Source organism: Cydia pomonella, chromosome 14, assembly GCF_033807575.1.
Source record: "Cydia pomonella isolate Wapato2018A chromosome 14, ilCydPomo1, whole genome shotgun sequence".
Lineage (NCBI taxonomy): Eukaryota > Metazoa > Arthropoda > Insecta > Lepidoptera > Tortricidae > Cydia > Cydia pomonella.
The window spans coordinates 11474319-11495052 of NC_084716.1; the positions used below are offsets into that span (position 1 = coordinate 11474319).

At 37.1% G+C, this 20734-nt stretch overlaps 1 protein-coding gene across 1 annotated transcript in view; it reads right to left on the minus strand.

The window, feature by feature from the left end:
• Positions 1-20734, minus strand: part of LOC133524957 (uncharacterized) — a 31203-nt gene that overhangs the window by 1734 nt on the left and 8735 nt on the right. Inside the window, exons 2-6 of the mRNA XM_061861124.1 lie at positions 3029-4897; positions 2665-2946; positions 1984-2287; positions 1233-1520; positions 768-939 (exon numbers count right to left, since the gene is read on the minus strand). Of these exons, the coding sequence (XP_061717108.1) occupies positions 768-939; positions 1233-1520; positions 1984-2287; positions 2665-2946; positions 3029-4896 (2914 nt within the window). The 5' untranslated portion in view covers position 4897. The remainder of the gene's footprint in view (positions 1-767; positions 940-1232; positions 1521-1983; positions 2288-2664; positions 2947-3028; positions 4898-20734) is intronic.

The window sequence follows — 20734 nt, forward strand, 5'->3', positions numbered from 1 at the left end:
ACATGTACATGCTCTTTGTTTTACAAGTTTGTAGAAGTACTAAGACTAAGAACTTTGTAGAGGTCCATTTGTTTTGAGGGTAAGAAGGACACGATGTACCACGAACCAAGACCTGAAGGTAATAGTAGATTGTGCCACAAGGGAGCAAAATAACATTTTTACGGCCCACACCGTAGTACCTACATTAAACCCTGAACTAAGCGAACGATTCTAAAATAGAATCCTGAGCGTAGTAAAGGATCCATGTGTGACGTTCAAGGTGAATAATTTTGTTCCCATGTGATACATAGTGCTTTTCATATCACCCATAAGGACATTATTATGTTTCATAATATTACTTAAGTTAAAAAATAGTATCCTACAACAGAAAAGTGCCACTTTGATCTTTCCTAGCAGGGAAGAAAAAGCCTTTTTCCGAATAGGTGATGTGAAAAGATCATTCTTTTTTTATGCGGAAGCACCTTATTAATAAGAATGAATAAAGTCCTTCAGCATAAAAGAAGAATGCCCTCCTGATTTTTACGCGGCCGTAGAGGGAGTTAGGTGCCTCAGTCTTTATGATGGGATATGGCTGTAGCCCGGGAAGGGATTGAACAAATGTCCATCGTGTTACCTATGTATATCTATCAACTAAAGCAGAATTTGAGATCTCTTTCGGAAGATACAACTGTTTCAAATAGAACCAACGAAACGGAGTTAGTAACTTATTGCACAGGTGTAGGTGAAGTACGTACCAAAGAGCATATAATCACTACGTTTGTACGTACCAGTGATATTTTCGACGATGGTATCCAAGTATATATGTAGCTGCGTCAGATCGTAGTGCCCCCTGAGCCAGGGCGCGGTGATCTGGGTGAGCACCGTGATGGCCTCACGCATCTGCGGCTCGGGGTTGCTTTTGTCCGACAGGATGTCTGAGAGGATCTCGATGCCACCACCCTGCAGGAGGAAATAGATGTTAAAATTGCTTATAAAATACTTGCTTATTTAATAATAATAAAAAATACAGTGTGTGATTAGTTAAGTGATTTTACCTAACTAATAAAAATCTACCAATGAAAGTCCAAAACTAGCTCCAATATCTTTATTTAGGTACAAATATTATTTAAATAACGCAGTTCTATGGCAATTTTCTTCATAAATGAAAGTAAAAACTTCGACACAGAAACTGAAAAATCATTGTTATTGGACCATAGGGTTGTTTTACGGTATAGATGGTTTTAAAATCGTACCTCTTCAAACTGTTTGACCGCATCCCCAGTAACACACACAGTAGCCAGCGCTCTCAGCGACAGCGCTTTAATAGAGCTCTTATTGCTCTCAATAATCGCCGTTAACAACGCTCTAGGAACTCCGCATTCGACGAACGGGAGCTCTGTGATGCTCTTCATGATTTTTGAGCATTTGTCGTGGAGCGAGCCTTCGGAACGGTCATTCAGCATGGCTAGGTGACCGATGGAAGTTAGAGTGCTCTTTAGAATCATGTCGGATGGTGGCTCTTCGATTATCGATACGAGCGTCTGAAACAAGATAAATACGGAACATTAAAAATGCGTAATGACTTGAAAAGACAATTTTATATATTAGTTGCATTGCTGTTTAATAACTTCAACCTTTTTATGTTGTAATTGAATTTTTTTCCGATAGAATTTATGTCCGTGATGATGAATACGATAGGTACTTTCGCCCACACTGTTAACTGTCCATCGGTGGACCTTTGTGGCTACCACCAGGACATAAACGCTATCGAGAACGTACCTTACTTTCTATGCATCTTGCTCGTACTCGCATATAAGTACGTGTTAGTATGTCAGTTTTGCACTGTCAGTGACTGATAAGTACCCGTAACTTATTACAAAGCGCATAAGGTCCACCGATCGACAGTTAAGAAGAGTGTTGCTGTTAGTTAATAAAACCATAGACATAAATCTCGTTGGAAAAAATTATGGTGAGCAAAAATTTTGGGATTGTTAGTTTTTTTACCTTCATTTGTTGTACCAAAACCGCTTTGGTAGTTTCTAAGAAAATCCCACTTAAAGATTCTAAATGGTTCAGCACCACGTCGCATTCTATCGTGCTCTCGTTAAGTTCCACCTTCACGTCTTCCCCGATGTCTATGAGTTTCTGTAGGTACAATTGCAAGGACTTCTTGATCTTGTCCCATCGTTCCGGAGTTTCCCCTGGAGGCTTCGTGTTTAGGGTTATGCTGTGTGCTAAGACGAACTCGTTGATGTTTGCTACTAGGAGGCAGATCTGTTCTTCGTTTGGAGTGTTGGCTTCTAGTTGCCTGCAATTGAAAAAAGGTAGGTTAAAAAGGCGGTTAGTACCTATCAAGATTAAGTACTATCAAGATTAGAGCGCTAGATGTTCTGACCAAATTAAAAAGGCAAACTCCATCAAGCGGTGAAGGCCACAGGAGATCGAGACCGATGGACAAATCACAGGAGCTCGCAGTTAATAAAAACTAAGCGGATCCTCAGTAATGAGGGCCTGACAAAGAAGATCAAGATTTTTTGAAATCATTAAAGCACGGCTTAGAAGATTTGGATATGACTACTTCAGTTTAGAATCATACATAAAGGCCATATAATTCAAATTGATCGTCAGCCTCTCCCACAATAAATATCACTAGAGGAAGAAGAGACCAGAAGAATCTACACTTACCGGATGACATCACTGTACTGATGCACTATAATCTGTCCATGAGTCTGCACTTTCTTAATATTCCCTGTAATAGTAGCAGAACTAGCGGACACCATAGCCTTCATCTCCGCTCCCAGCGGCTTGCTCTGCAGCGTTGTCATGCACTCGTTCTCACACGAGCCCACCAAGTCGCACAGCCAGTATTGAACCGGCTCTGGCTTCCTCTCACAAAGCCGCTCCAAAGCTGTCTGGTCTATGCTTCGCTCTCGGTATAAAATTTCATTCTGATTATTCAATACTAAGCTGTAACAAAAAGAAAATAATTAGACTTGTCAGTCCAATAAAGTATTAGAAAATAATACGGTAAATAGAGTTTACTGCTTACCCGCTATTAAAATTTTCTAACAGATTTACTCTACGAGGATTCTTAGCGGAACTCCTTAGTGGCGCCCCTTTCATGTATTCATGAGGAGCTAGCATTTTTGGCGTAGATGTACAGGCTAGATTACATTGGACGTCTGAAAAATTCGGCTCATCATCTTTTAACTTCTCCCGTTTCGTATCGTGTGATAAATTCCTGTCTGTTTTAGAATCTGTGTCGTATGGAATTTTTAGTTTGTCTTGGAATTGTGGTGGAGGTGATATCCGATTTATTCTAAAGTGATTATCGTCGCCTTCCGAGTCTTTAGCCCTTAAGTTGATGTCGCTATCAGTACCCACTAACCTTTCATTGTAATTGGGAAGTAACATTTCTTGTTCTGGGTAACCGACAATGACCCACGAGTTTTGTTCCTGTGTTCTCGGCAGACCGAGAGAGGGTACTCTACTTCCATTTAAGATACCACCGGCATGAGTTTCAACGACGCCTGGCTTCTCTTTCTTCCCTGGGAATATCCTGAATATATCTTTGTTTTTGTCACTCTTTGTTGCCATTCGTTGTTTAGATTTAGGGCCAGGTTTCTTTGAAGGTTTAAGATGAAGACTGTCCATAATGTTTTTGGCCAACAAAGCATTGGCAGGTTTATGGACTTCATCTTTGTCTTCTTTAGCCGGTTCCTCGTCAATGTATCCTAAAGAATGGTAGCCGTCTTGAATATTAAGTATTTGCTGGTCTAACCTCTGTGCTTCAAAGTTAAGAGATTTGTTTAATCTATTTCTTTGGAATTTTGGTGTAGTTGTAATTGGAAGGTTATCTTCATTGGACATACTACGTTTATATTCAGGTTTTGTTGCTGTACTCCTCTCTGTTGGTGTGTAAGATATGTTAGATATTGGAGTTCTGTTCCTTGGCTGGTTATTAACTGCGATCTCATTATTGTCGGCTAGTTTTATGTATTCTAAACTTTCATCTGATTTATTTTTACTTGTTTCTAAATCTTTAACTTTTGCTACTTTGATAACTTTTGAACTATCACTCTCTGTACTCGATATGAAAGACTTTTTCACTGGATATTTCTTGGACGGACTAATAATATTTATATTTTTTACCGGTACATCTTTGGTATCTCTGAGTATTGCACTGTTATTTGGGTTATTTTCTTTATTGCTTACATTAAGATTTGTATTCTCTTTGCCACCGTTAGCTTTGGCATTCTTAGTAGTTATATTTTTAGACGTTTTATCTGTTTGCGAATCTTCATTGTTAATATTCTTTGGACTAGGATATTTGTCTTCATGTTCCTTATCTTTAAGAAGTTCCATATGTTCTTCATCGTTATGTATTTCATAATATTTCTGCAAGTCGTAAGGAGTCTGTATGAGACTGCTGCTTCGGTTTCTTGGCTTGGGCACCGGCGTCTTCATTCCACTAACCTCTAATACATTTGCATCAACAACGTCTCGGCTGGGTGTGTTTTGAAAATCGATGGCTTGTTTGACAGTGATATTTTCATTGTTATTGGAATCGCTGCTGTTTGCAGATTTGTTTTTAGAGTCTTCAGGGGAGGGATAGTATTGCGAAGGAGGTGGAGAGCTGTCAGAGTCTGAGAACCCCGAGTCTTGGCTCTTGTGACTTCCGGGGCTGCCGTGGCGCAGGGGCCACTGGTTTTGAGCTGCATTAGGCTGCGCAATATTTTCGACGCTGACGTTCCTCTCTTGTTCGGGCTGATTGGCGATCCAGTGTGGGAGCTGAGGCTCCCAGTCGTCCTGGACCCTGTTATGGTTCCAGTCCGCAGGCTGCGCCACTGGGCTGCCGATGTTCGGCGGTGAATCTCCCCACCATACCTTACTTCGCGTTCGTTGGAAGTTGGACATCCTGCAAAGAACAAAGTAAATGTAAATGACCCGTGGGAAAAGCGTGTCTAAGGTGCCGCGTAATGACGTGCCCAAATGACGTAATTTCTTGGTCCATTATAAAGCCTATGATTTGGGAGACGCCGGCCATGCGTGAAGGCTAGTTCTATGGTTAAGGAAGAATTATCTGTTTCATTTTTTGTGCGTCATGGGAAAACGTTAGGTACAAATCTTGCGTAGAAAATATAACTAAATTCTTGTTAACATGCAAAGTGGCGCGAGGTAATAACAATAATGGCATATCACGAACGCGGAGTCGCGGGCAGATGTTTAAAACCGTTGCAGAATCTATTGTGCAGCGCGCGGCGTCATTGAAATGCTTTGCAGTGCAAGGGTACGGGCCGCGGACAACTGATTTCGTCTCCGCTCCCCTATATTTATGCCAGAAAAAAATGACCGGTCAAAGGTTTCTAGCAAGAAGGAAAAATGTTTGCTTTCTTATTTTCTTATATGCTTCACCCTCTATGTCGGTTAATTTAATTTAGAATCTTCAGTTTTTTTAGAGTACATAGTACAATATCGAATACGAACGAACGATAGGGAACCATTAAGGAAGATTAGGTATTATGTTTTTAACTATTTTTTTCAACCATTCATGTAGTTAGCAGGTACAATAATGATCGATGTAAAGTGTATAACTTGGCCAGCACGTTCGCGGTTTTCTATGATTCAATTGTTTGCATTGGAACTGAACTACTGTTCGACACTCGGTGATTCACAGAACAAATACAAACCTACATTCTCTGTGGCTTCTGGACATAATGCACACTGCGGACTTTTACTTATTTGCTTATTTAAATATTCATGTCGTGTAGTTGGCTTGGACTGTGAAAAAGGTGTAGTGTGGTATCTATAGGCGTAATGATAGTATTAAATTAAACACTGCACCTTGAATTTGTACATACATATTCTTACATATTTCTTTTACTGTTGATTTTATTCATTTAAACCTTCCTATGTGCACATAAAGTGATATGAAATTAAATTAATTTCCAATAGGTACTAGTTACTACCCAATACTACAATAAAATAGCAAGATTTTAATGAACTAAGCAAATTTTTAAAGGAAGTTATATTATAAAAATATATATCTTCCCTTCAATAAAAAATATTAATACGTAGGTACATAGATTTGATTGACTCGCAGAGGAAGTAGCGGTAGAAATTTAAGTTAGCGACACTTATATAACGGTTTTAACCTTTGGCTTCAGTTAAAATGATATTATCCATTTTTATAAATTTAACCGTATTCAAGGTTGACCTTTTAGTTCGATAGGTATCTGTTATGCTCATGACCTAAGGACCTAGGCTTAAACGGGACGTTAGCTGCAGCTGCGGTTTTGGGTTAAATTGAAATCGGGAATGGTTCTGAACTGTAAATGTTCATCTTAATAGGTTGTCGTGACAGGCTTTTATGCAACTAGGGACAGATAATAGTGACAATAATAGGTATATTTATGGGAGAAAATGGAATATTAAGTTTATTCAATATAGCTTAGATAGTACCGATGATCGTTATTTTAGGATTCTATGAATGTTCTACGTCGTTCATAGTTTTCGAAATGTTTGTTCTTTAGCTAAATTTACAAGATTTGTTAACAATTTACAAGAGTTGGGTGATAAGTGCATAATGTGTTGACACTGTTGACGAAGGGTGTTATGGATGTTTTTTTGCCTGTTTACGTTATATTGACGAAGCCTGCGTCGTGCATCTTGCCTCTGTCTTAGTATGATGTTTAATTATTTTTTAATTACAAATACTTAATATGTTAAAGAACAGTTAAAAAGGCAGACGTCTGTAAATTACTAAACGAAATACTTGTGTTCCTGTCTGTGTTTAAACATATCGGATCTCGGACTGTCGGATGACCCTTGGAGAAAGGTAACTGCTAGAGCAGGGGTCACCAATTAGTTTCTTCAGGGGTCCGGTTCTAAAAATAAAATGAACATCGCGGTTCGTTTTTACTTGAGTTTACTAAAACAATAAATTTGGTGACCTGTGCTAGAGAGTGCCCTACTAGGTATGGCATCAACTTTTAGGGGTTAAAGATTTCTTTAAACAAATAAATGAAAGTATTTTTATATATTTTACTTTGTAATCGGATCCGACACCGGATCGCACAATGTGGAAACGCTCTAAAAACCACTTCTATGAATTTATTACCTACTGGCGCCGTAATCACATTTGCTTCTTTTTATTGCCCCGTATTCCACAAGTCGAACCACTAATATTACTAATGGCTACTAATAATCACTAATCACCGGTACCAGAGGAATTATGTCGTCACTACGACTTGTATATTTAATGAACTAGTTTTGACACTTTTGACAGCCGGTGTTGCTTTCGCAAACGTTTAGCATAAAGATGACAATGGAATTAGGATTTGAAATATGGTAACAAGTTGTGATGCAAACTATTAACATATCTAGGCTGGGTAGGTTAAAAGTTGCACTTGTCAACGGAAATGAAGATTGTACATTCCGATACAGAATTATTCATACAACATGCAAGAAAAACAAAGAAACTGGTGTCAAAAAGCATTGTAAATTATATTAATCTTGGTAAACCTACATATCCTCGTAAAGCTCAATGTACATTACGATGTACATATTCGTTGCAATTTGCAATCTAATTCGAACCTTCCAAAAACAAAAAAAAATATGGTGTCTTTTGTTTCATTGCTTTTGAACAAATTAAATTCATTCCAATTTACTTAAACAATAAAGTTTCAATTAAAAATACGAGAATTTTGTATGGTGGCCTTACGAGGATAACCTACCTACATAAATTCGGCCATACAGTTACATTTGTTTTTTGAATAGGGGATACGGGATAACGTATTTTCAAGTGTGAAGAAAGAGCAGTAACGTGTATTTTATATTGATTTTAGTTGTACGTGTAAAATTAATGGAAATAATATGAGAGCATCTGGGGGCCTACCGCGAAAACCGCAATTCGCAAATTGTGGGGATCTTTCTCTTTTACTCTCACTATTCGCACTAATACGTTGTCAGAGTGGCAGAAAAAAATGCCCGCAATTGACGAACTCTGATTTTCGCGGTTATAGCCCTGTACCCATAATGTAAATTTATTCGATAGCGAGACGTGACGTACGTGTTTGCGTTATGTCTCATTTTGTATGGGATTTAGAAACAGCGCGCCAAGCGGCACGTTTTGGAATCTCAAAATTCCATACCAAATGAGACTTAACTAACGCAAACGCGGACGTCACGTTTCGCTATCGAATAAATTTACACTAAGGATTCTGAACATTACGCAGCGTACGTCTAATTCTTACGTTAACGTAGGGACTTTTCTAATGCTTTAAATATTGCATTAGGTACCATCAACCTCCTGCCTGTGTATGATAAGGATCCTGACCGAATTTTTAGTCATATTTTTATATTTTTTGGAGAAAGGTTTTTTCTGCTCTATATACAGCACAATCAAGGTTTGAACCTCACACATAATATATGAAAGGCTGAGCTGATATTTAGACTCGGTGTGTGGTAGAGTCAATCTCTATATCTTATTATGAAATCAAAACAACAGTGCAGTGCAGATTGACGCTTAAGTAGGTAGTTTGAATGTGTTCCAGTTCTCAAAACAATAAGTTCTGATTAGGTCAGCATGTATAATTAGTACCGTCATAAGCATAATCGCTTACTAAGTACGAAACCTGTCTTTTTGCTTGCCCAACCATTGGCAGAATGCTGAAAACCTTCAAGTGCTATCATTGACCTATTTAATCTCCTATTTAACACCCTTGTATTGTACCTACTGTCTTATGGCAGCCTACTAAAGTTGCTAATTAGTTAATGTAATAATCCACAATTTTAATTTAACATGAGTATATCTCATTACAGTGGCTGCGATGTTGGTAATTGTCAATGTTAAGCAAAAATGATAATGGTAGGTGGTTATTAAGTTACTTACCTTGTCGATTGTGTTATCAATCTTGAACACCTTCAAACGGTTATCAGCTGGCCTTTCAGAAATTTCAATATCCATCTGCTTCCTTTTATTTTAAAGACATACCTGCCTATATCTGTAGGTACCTACTGCACCTGCTAAGAACGTGTTTGGGTAATACTAATATTGGACGTGATAGATAATGGAGAGCCTAAAATTGGGCAGCATTTTTGCTTAACACTACCTATGTCTTTCAAATAACTTAGGGGTAAGGGAGGTTGACAAGTTTTCATATACAAGTAAGTAACCGTTAAGTAAGGCTTTCTTCAACTTTGGGCCCCTCGAAGCCCTAATACTTAAATGACGAAAAACCCACCAAAAAAGTCTGGTTATAGATAGACCTACCCTGTCTCTGATACCTGTCGATTGTTCCGAATCCCTTTACGATTGCTGGCAAACCCCTGAGCTCTATACAAATGCTAAATTCTTCGCAGGGGAGCACAGTGAACATCGTTGCTTACCATTCTTATCAGATTCAAATAGACAGTGACAGCCTATGTTGCCAAATATATTGCAAGTATTATAACACTTTTGTTGGAAACAATAGGACATTTGGTTACTTAGGCTGTCACTAATACTAACTATTTGATGCTGGCTGTATATCTGAAGTAGAATGTGTCACCTTCAAGCCGTCAAGGCACCCCAACACTTCCACCTCTTTCTTTTTGTTTCGTGACGCTTGAGTAGACACAATGCTGTAATTTGCCTGTTCAATGGTGTGACATTGAATTTTAAAGCATCAGGCAACACAATGATATAACTATGTAGGTACTTTGTGAGTGTCATTGTTCTTAGACGTTTGAACTCTAAATGGTACCAACGTACCCAGTATAGATTTTCTTTAAAGAAAAACTCACTATCGGTTATTTTTTCTAACATTTTTGGTCGCGTAAAATAATCCGTTAAACATATGGCTTTTAAATATCGAAGTAAATGATAGGTATTCATCTCGGTTTGAAATAAGTACTTACCTAGTGTACACGTTCAAAAAGTTTCAAAAACTGATAATTTTGTCTGTAAGAAACAAGGGCTTCAATTCTACAAAAGTTTCTTAATATACCGTGATATTTACTAACACTTTATTTTAGTTATTAATTTCGGATGGATTACTAAATTTACATCAAAATCGAAATGAGGTTTTTCCTTTGGAATCAGAAACCAAAATAACATGTCGACTCTACCGCGCCAACATTGAAACTCGAAAAATCGTTTAGGTACCTACTGCCGAGAGGCTCGATAGAAATTGCGAGAACACATGAAAAAACATGAGTTTGGTAGGTGAGATGTTTGCTAACAATGATTGAAAACAACAAGGGAAATATGTTGGGACATCTGCTACAGCAGAACAATGAGAGAATAAAATAAGGTGAAACAAGTGCGAGTCGGACTCGCGCATGAAGGGTTCCGTACAATTTAAGACGTATTAAAAAAAAATCTTCTTACTAGATCTTGTTCAACATTTTACCACTTTGGACACACATTTTACCACTTTGGAAGTGTCTCACGCGCAAACTATTCAGTTTAGAAAAAAATGATATTAGGAACCTAACTATCATTTTTGAAGACCTATCCATACATACCTTACACGAATATGTTTGATGAAAAAAAAATTTTTAAAATTTTATGACGTATTAAAAAAAAACTACTCACTTGATCTCATTCAAAACAATGTTATTTTAGAAGTTACAGGGGGGGGGGGGGACACACTTTTTTTCACTTTGGAAGGTTCTCTCGCGCAAACTATTATAATATAATAATTTAGCCTATATACGTCCCACTGCTGGGCACAGGCCTCCTCTCATGCGCGAGAGGGCAAACTATTCAGTTTAGAAAAAAATGATATTAGAAACATTAATATCATTTTTGAAGACCTATCCATAGATACCCACACGTATGGGTACGATGAAAAATTTTTTTTTTTTTAATTTCATGACGTATTAAAAAAAAACTACTTACTAGATCTCGTTCAAACCAATTTTCGGTGGAAGTTTACATGGCAATGTATATCATATATTTTTTTTAGATTTTTCATTCTGTTATTTTAGAAGTTACGGGGGGGGGGGGGGGACACACATTTTACCACTTTGGAAGTGTCTCTCGCGCAAACTATTCATTTTAGAAAAAAATGATATTAGAAACCTCCATATCATTTTTTAAGACCTATCCATAGATACCCCACACGTATGGGTTTGATGAAAAAAGATTTTTTGAGTTTCAGTTCTAAGTATGGGGAACCCCCAAAAATTATTGTTTTTTTCTATTTTTGTGTAAACATCCTAATGCGGTTCATAGAACACATCTACTTACCAAGTTTGAACAGTACAGCTCTTATAGTTTCGGATAAAAGTGGCTGTGACAGAATCGGACAGACAGACGGACATGACGAATCTATAAGGGTTCCGTTTTTTGCCATTTGGCTACGGAACCCTAAAAAAATAAGAGTCAGAGGAAACGCGAGACGTGTGTTTCTGGATCCAGCTAAAGAGACAGCTAAGTGACGAATCAGGAGCTGAAAACAGTATTAGCAGAGAGAAAAACGGAATGGCGATGCCTCTGTATAACTCGAATATTGGCCCTCTGATTAAAGCTTATGTTGACATCTCTAAACGTGGAATGGAATCACTCAATCGGCGAAAGCATATCGGAGTCGCTCGGACGCGGTCCATTAGCTATGCGACGGGTTACATCGCTTTAGATTACGTTATACGCTCTCTTGTTAGCGGAGAATCCATTTCTAATAACTGGCTTTTTATTGCTGTGCGTGAAATAACTTAATTTTTATGGAATTGGACTGCTACTAAATCATAATCAGTGCAGAGCGCTATATGCAGTGAGTAGAGCCAAATTATTGGAAGTAATTTTATGGGATATATTTTACACTACTTCTAAGTCCTACTGTTGAGCTAAAGTTCTGCTCCTACTGCTAGACACGAATAAAAAGAAAAACCTGGAAGACAGGTAATGAAGGCTAGAAAATAAAACTACTAAATATTTATTAAGTGAAAAATTTTTCGCTGATATATCATAATAATGTAAACGAAGTTGTAAGCTTCATTGACGTACAATACATTACATTGGCAGGTAAGATAGGTTTAATAGTAGTAGATAAATTAAGTAATAGTAGGGTTAGGAACTACACACGTAGCTAATAAACTACAGTAATAGCAATAGCAACTGATACAAATGAACATCTACAATGTAATGTAGCACCTGAACCTGAAGCTTTAATAAGAAAAACAACAGATGTAACGAAAATATATTGAATTCTTCCTTAAAGGTAACTCGTCCGATAAATTCATGACAGGCAGCTGAAACTATCGGCGTAGTTAGGATACTATTGATGGTAACGAGAACAGATGACATCTGCGAATTTATTGCATTCAATTTTGAAATATTTGCGAGGCACCTTGCATACCATAAAGGGAGTGTACTGTAAGTTTGTAATAAATAAAAAGAAAATATTATGGTGGTGAATTGCGATTCGTGATGTACTATGCTGTTACCGTGTATATTGAGGAATTCACTCAGGCAAACATGTATGAGGAAATTTTAACTACGTAACCTGTAAAATACCTTTTACCTATAAAATATGCTGATATAATATTAGTATTTTGAGAAGCATAATAGTTAGTTAATAAACATTTTGTTTTACATAATTATTATCTTTATGCAATTATGATTAGGACAGTAAAGTCTTTTACATGTTATTTTTTTCATGATGCTCCCTTATTTATTTCCTCTAGAAAGTTTTTGATCTTCCAAAATACTTAGTTAAACTCAACAAGAAAACCTACATTCTATTCCGGAAACAGAAAATCGTCTGAAAAGAATTGTTCCCGCCTGCCAATAGCGATGTCGCTAAAATCGTTCGTGTCTATGGTAGAAACTGCACCTGGCATAACGGTCGCGTGTCATCTGCTCGTCTCCATACGCCACGCCACGCCACGCTTGGCTGTTTGGCACGCGCCCTTGCATAAAAAAAGTTATTTTCAAAATTCGATTTCAAGCTACTCGTATTTTTAATTAGTTTTTGCTATATAAGGTGATAAATAAAGATGACTTTTAATAAACATTTGTTAAAATGCTAAACATAAAAAGTGTAATTAAGAAAGAAGCACTTTTTGCATACTTTTTTTATTAATCGCTGGTTTTGACACTTGCTAACAAGTCTTCTAAATTGGATTATAAAATACTTCTTATTGGTATTATTAAAAGATTGACACGCATCACAGAAAAAGATAATGTTTAATGATCATTCACCAAATTTTCAATTTTTTTTTAAATATATAAAACGTAGGTACTTTTGAGAGAAAAGGCATACCTACGCATCACAATTAGATGAATATGAATGACAATAAGTAGCTTTAAATCAAATCATCAAAAAATCGCTACATAAGTTCTAAGTGTACTTACTACATAATATAATACAATTTTTACGTCTAGGTCATATGTCCCTATTGAACCGCCAGTATCGACCCGTGTCCCCGTTCAATAGAAAACCGTTAAAGTGTGGATCGATCGCTGCGCAGTGTCATCGGTTGTGATTTGATCGCTATGGTTACGGCCAGGTGTGCGCGCCGGGTCGGGCGCCGCTTCGGGCTCCCAAGCCGACGATTAGCGGGTTTACAGGGTGCTTAAGTGATCAACTTGTGCGAAATTGGAAATATAAATTTTGGGTTCAGGTTCAATGGATAAAAAAAAATTGCGACTTGTGATTGGTGCTTAATATCATTTGAGCGTAATTAGCTCTTGTATGATTTGGGATTTGAAAAAAAAATTACCCCAGAAGGCCCAGAGGTTGTAAAACATCATATTCTCCTAAAGAAACTAAATTCAAACATTAGGTTTAAAGTAGAATAAAAAAAAACCAGAATTATTATAAAATATTTAACATATATTTTTAATATTAACATATATTAAATATTACGTATAAAAAATAATAGGCTTAAAGATGAATAAAAGAAAAACCAAAATTATTATAAAATATTTAACATATATTTTTAATATTATCATATATTAAATATTACATATACAAAAATGATATTCTCCTTCATATCCTTCGTACGTTAAATGTTTCTCCTGCAGCTTTGTCTTGGTTCCGTAACTATCTCTTTGGGAGGCGCCAGCGTGTCAAGGTTGACGACAAGGTCTCGGAGTGGTGTGACCTTTCTGCTGGTGTCCCCCAAGGAGGGATACTCTCTCCTCTCCTTTTCTCGATCTTCATTAATGGCATTACTGAGTCCTTAAATTGTAACTTCCACCTTTACGCGGATGATTTACAGATTTACGCAGCGGCTAGCATTGATGATTTTTCATCTTTAGTTGATAGAATAAATGGCGACCTTGAGTCAATTCGTTACTGGGCGAATAAGTTTGGTTTGAAAGTTAATACAAAAAAATCGCAGGCAATTGTCATTGGTGGTCCTTATTTTGTGTCCAAATTGTCAGAGATGGTGGTACCCAAAGTGCGTTTTGATGGAACAATTATCCCTTTTTCTTCTACAGTTAAGAACTTGGGTATCATCATTGATCAAACCTTGTCCTGGTCAGCTCATGTTTCTGACATTAGCAATAAACTTTTTGCGTCTCTCCACTCACTAAGGCGTCTTCAAAATTTCCTTCCTCTTCAAACCAAAATAACTCTCGCATGTTCACTTTTACTCCCGTTGTTAGATTACGCTGATACTGCTTTCTTGGACCTTAGTGAGGAGTTACTGGACAAACTCGAGCGATTGCAAAATATTTGTATTCGATACATTTTCGGTCTACGTAAGTTTGATCATGTATCCCAGTTTCGATCTCAGCTTGGCTGGCTTCCGATTCGTCGTCGACGAGATGTGCATGTCCTATCATTGCTTTTCAATGTTCTATTTAATCCTGCTTCGCCACCTTACCTTTCCGAAAGGTTTAGTTATTTAGCTGCTGGTAGTGGTCATCGCCTTCGATCAAGCACCAATCTTTTACTCACGATTCCTTCCAATACGACGCGCACATACAAGAAATCCTTTACTGTCCATGCCGTCAAGTTATGGAACGAGATTCCGGTGTCCGTGAGGCAATCCCAATCTGTAGCATCACTCAAGGAGAAGCTTAAAAAATTGTGGCTTTCCGATACTTTGGTTACGACTTCCTAGTTCTTTGGAGTACTTCTACTTTTTTAATTTCCTTTACTTTTCTGGTTCGAATTCATATTTATTTATATTATATATTGAATATTTATTTATTTTTATTTATATATATATATGTATGCATTATTTTATGGTTATTTTTCTATCTATGTATATTTGTATCAATGTGTATTCAAAACGTGCATTTCACTAATTTCAGTGATTGTACACTTTTGTTTGTGTTTGTCATTCATTCACCGTTACTTCTGTTTTACTCATTTCCTCAAAGGTTAACTGGAAGAGATCCCATACAGGGATAAGTTCGCCTTTGTTGTATTTAATTTACTCTGTAACTGTGTTTTTCGTGTTTTTATTTCTATGTACAATAAAGTATATACATACATACATACATACATACAAAAATATTTTTTGAGACGGTTAGATATTTTGGTATTACTCGACCCACCTGCTTTGTTACTATTTGACTAACGACGCGCGTCAATTAATAATCATTTGGTGATACTCAAGGTTCTGGTAATCGTGGCTAATTGGGCTCACATTTGATTAAACACGGCCATTTGTACCTGTATTGTCCCATTGTTTAAATTACTTAGCAGTGACGCTCGCGCACTGACTCATTAAGAAAACCAAACATGGTTAATAATAAGTTAATTATATGCCGTATTAATCTGTAATTTATGAAGCGTATAATTGTACATATTTAGAAAATTATAAAACAAAACCTTCATTGATCCATTTGCTACAAAAAAGTTTGCAAGAAAAACGATTGTTTTATGAAAGTTCCTTCTTTAAAACCGAATACCTACCAAAACTGGTTCGAATTCAAACATTTTGGTAGAGAGAAGAGCTGACTGCAAAATTTCTTACCAACTTGATACCGCGATGACATGCGCAATGACTCCCCATAAAAGTGACGCTAAGTCTGAATTGTATAGTCTGTCACGGCGGAACTTACCGAAATTACAAAAAAGAAGGCCACTTCCGGTGCGAAAAGGGGGGGCTGAATTAACGCATCTGATACCGAAATAATAGTAATGGCAGCAGATAGAAATTTACTGGTAGACACAGAAAAGCAAAATCTGTCAGTATTTTTGGTGACCATCGGGACCCCCAAATATACCCATCTGATACCACCATGAAGCCAATTTCAGTCGGTAGGCATGAACCCTCATTTCAGGAATTATATAAGTCTGCCAAGGCTTTTCCTGCCCAAACACCTTGAATTTTGCAGTTGGCTCTTCTACCAATGCGATCACATAGGTACGATAAAAAAGAACTATGTATGTTAATCTAAAATATTTACGATTTCGGATCAACCTGTACAAGTTTCTAAGTGGGCTCGCTCCCCTTATCACATATGCATTCCCAAAGACCCTTACCGGTCCCGTAACATCTGTCCATAACATAATTCGACACTGTTTCTTTCCACATTCGACTCAGACGGGACTTCCGCACCCATTCACAATGCAGTGAAAGTTTAAATAATATTACACAACCAAAGGTGATAATCTAATAAGGCGTAACACACGAAAATCCATTATGCAGATATTTTATGCAATCTAAATAAACATCATGAACGCGCTAATGTACGCGGCAGGAAACAAACGACAAATATGGAGTATCAATTTACGATTGAAATACGAAATAAGGTAAAGTAATATGGGCCTAACCTCGAGGTTGGCTTTTCAGAATATTTATACGCTAAAACAGGTACAAATATCAGTGTGTTTACGTAAAGATTGAAAAAACTGAACATATTATTTAATCGTGCATGTTATAGTTGTTTACCTCGTTTTAACGACACGACTCGGATTGATATTGCTACATAAAATGAGTATTAATATTATGAACCAATTTTTACAACAATTTTACCATTGAAAGTAATTAATGAAATGTGGTAACGGTTGGCCGCTTGCCTCAAGGCGAGGGCCGTTCATAGGGCACGCGTCGGTGGCATATGGCAGATAACACTTACGGTGTTTGCCTTTAAAAAAAATGCAACGGGCTGGTGGAAACACGCGCCAGTAGTTAGTTTTTTACACAGTGGTTTACAACACGTGGCACAGGTATTCAACCATAACGTTCGTTTCCCATTCGCAGCGCTGCGTTTAGAATGTGATGCAGTTTTCTCGTTGTGTTTACATTCTTTAACAGGCCACAAAAAATCAGACTAAGTACCTAATTCAAGACTAATCGGCTAATTAAATATTTACATATAATATAGAAAATTGTAAACCAGATCGGAAGAAGTATTAACGATAAATCGTTAAGTACGTAACGTACGTAATAGGACCTATTAGTCAGGAACAGTCATTAGTGCGATTTAAGGTGGGACGCTAAGTAATCCTGAATGACATTTAAAGATTTCAGATTAATGCAGCAGTCACTTTATTATCTACTCTGATTCCGACTGGACCATCAAGAACGTCTGCCATGGCATCCGTTCAATCCAGTTGATCGGGTAAACGTCGGCCTTGGGTCGTTATTGGCAATGAATTGATAGTTGACATTTAGATTAACCGCCGGGCAGCTGCGAACTGCAATTAAACGCCAACAATTACTTAGCTTCTTCGGGCAGATGTCTGCCCGTGTATGGTGGACGGCGTTACGGCAACCGTTTGACATTTTACTTTTTTCTAAGCAACTTAAGGGTTTAATGTGCTCATGTGAGTACACTTTCTATTAATGTTTTTTAACTGCCACGCGACTGCGAAGTGCGAGGTGCGGTGAAAAGGTGGAATGTGTTTACGACCTGCTATAAAATTCATAATCATAAGCATGGCTCTGATATTGTAATAAACTTTAAATATTTCGTAACTGTAAATGAATACAAAATTGCTAAAATAATGTCATAAAATGTAGGGTTCTCAGGTAAAGCTTGAAGGAAGTAAATGAAGTAATGCAATAAATGACAATTTACAATACAATGATAAATGTTAGTATTACCTACTCTTTTATTACTTAAGTTCCTATATTTCTAGTTGAATAATAATTTATATAACATGAATTAAACGGCAAAAACGTAATTTTAACTTCATTATTAATTAAAGCCCACAGTGCTATATGCTTGATAGAGAGTCAAGTGTATTGTCATTAATAAATATACGTAAGTAATTAGGATTATCCTTAAAATGACTTCTGCATCCTGTAAAATAAAACCAAGCGTTACAATGTAGAGTACACTTTATTAAAAAATAATATATCGACACTCCATAAGAGGAGTGCTTGCGCTTACTGCACCAGGTATCCCGAATGACCTTTTGTGGATATATTCATTCTGCATTAGCAATTTAGTGCATCAGATTTCTGTAAAGAAAGTACAAACCTACTGTATGATTCTTTTTTTAATTTCATATGAATTTAAATTGTATTTTTTTATTGAATGCTTGTAGATTATAAGATGTAATGTTTTGAAAAGATGTGTCCCGCCGAGTAAACTTTAGCTTTATTCTTTTAATATATTTAAATTGAAGTATTATTGTCAGTATGATCATTTTAAACCGCGTTCCGTTCCGTACGTTTTTCGAGATACATTAACTTCCTTTCATCATCAGTACCAGCTCTTTAATAATGGTAATTGCACAGGCAAGCTATTGTCTTACCGGGGGCCAATTTTTGAATTTCGATCGCTCAATTTCGTGTTCTCCATTTAATACTATCTCCACAACATTTAAATTTAGGCATTTAAATTCTACTAATAGAATTGAAAACAAGTGGTATACCGATAAATTTCCAATTTCTATCGCTCGTATTTCAAAAATAGCATTTCGCCGTGTTCCACAGATTTTCGAGTGACGAAATCGAGCGCTCGAATTTCAAAAATCGGCTCCTGATTATAACTTCTATGTGTGGGTACGCGGTACAGAGGTAGCTCTGATAAAAACAGTTCTCTAGGCAGCTAGTTCCTAATCCTATTATACAATTCCATAACACTTAACCGTCTTCTAATGATGTATCCATTTCTCAAATAATAAAACAAAATGGATCCATAGAAGATTAAGTGCTTGATTTTTAGAACTTTATAATAATATGAATTAAGATTATTGTCAGTAGATCTTATACAGACGTCAGATATAACCATAGACTATGGCTTATGGCATAGATAATTAGGATTCCATAACGTACCCGTTATGGAATGCTCTTTGTCCCGCTCTCGCGTAATCGTCTTAATCACAGGGCAGGAATGCACACGTGCAAAAGACATTTATATTATAATGCCGCGGTACAGAGTTGCGTGGTTTCCCTGGATATGCTTACTTACTTAAAATCTGATGACAGTTGTTGTTAGGAATTTCTTTAGAGCTGTGCAGCAGAATTAACATCAGCTTTACTTGTATCGCGAAAGGCCAATTGAAAAACCAGACCAAGAGTGCGAAGAAGATTCAACACTATGTATGTAAAACTCATGTAGAAAATTGTTAACTATATCCTTTTTGCACAAGAAACGCCGACAGGTTCCTGTATCAGAAGTTAGAAGATTCAACACTACAAGTCATGTAGAAATTTTTTCACTATAATTTTAACCGGGAAAATGCTAAATTAAAAAAATTAATATCTTCGGAGTTCTGCAAATTGTTGTTAACGATTTCCACAATACAGAGAGCATGTAGAGCGTCCAAGAAACTACAACGGATCGTAAACGCCACTAATCACCACGTTTTTCAATATCCCCATCCGATCACACTTATCGCCAGTTTATCACCAATTAGTCCACTTACAGGCCTAGAAACCGTCTATACATAATAAGCCGCAAAAAAGGTAATTAGTGAAACAAAACACTGCGACCGGATTCCGATGCACCATTAAAGGCATTAACACCGATAGTTTTTGTGGTATTGAACGACTCGTGCTGTTTCTCATGCACCAGTTTGGCCTGTCATTCAGGTGACATGTCACATGAGTATTCAATACTACATATATAGCTAAACATATACTTTATTGTCTCTAAAAAAACGACCGCGCGTAGTGCGTGTCGGGTTGGATCAAAGCATAGAGCAGGTTGACATTACAATACTCAAAATGACAGTCATTGACAGATTAGTACAAATCTGACTCGAACCTAACTTGTAAACTGATCTATTTTGTAAATTATAGTTCTTATTTTTAGGTTTGCACAAATTCTTACTCATTAGATATGCCTTTGTCTAGAAAAAGCGCTCGAATGTAGGTTAGCTATGTTAGTGTTAGTTATGAATCCGTACAACTGGCACTATATTGATTAATTTTGCGCAAAATAAAGGGCATTGACAATGTTTTTATTAACCATGAATACCCGGTAAGGTATTCGGTAAGAGCTTAATACCATATACACCTACCGGAAGAGCTTAGAAAACTTGGTACTCGGTAACATACAATCTGTGGAACGCATTTCCCCTCAGGGCCGGAAAAGCGTTTCTCGACATCAGCTTGAGAAAGTGAAAACTGACGTTATCGGCCCGACAGCGGCCGGCTTTATATTTGATTGGACGTGTTCTCATAGATGCGATAGTAGATTATGTTGGGAAGCCGATAAAACGGATTTCCTAAAAGAACGATCTGGAATATACATCTTCTTCTTCTTCGCGTTGTCCCGTCATTTTGCCACGGCTCAAGAGAGCCTAGGGTCCGCTTGACAACTAATCCCAAGATTTGGCGTAGGCACTAGTTTTTATGAAAGCGACTGCCAATGCCATCTGACCTTCCAACCCAGAGGGTAAAC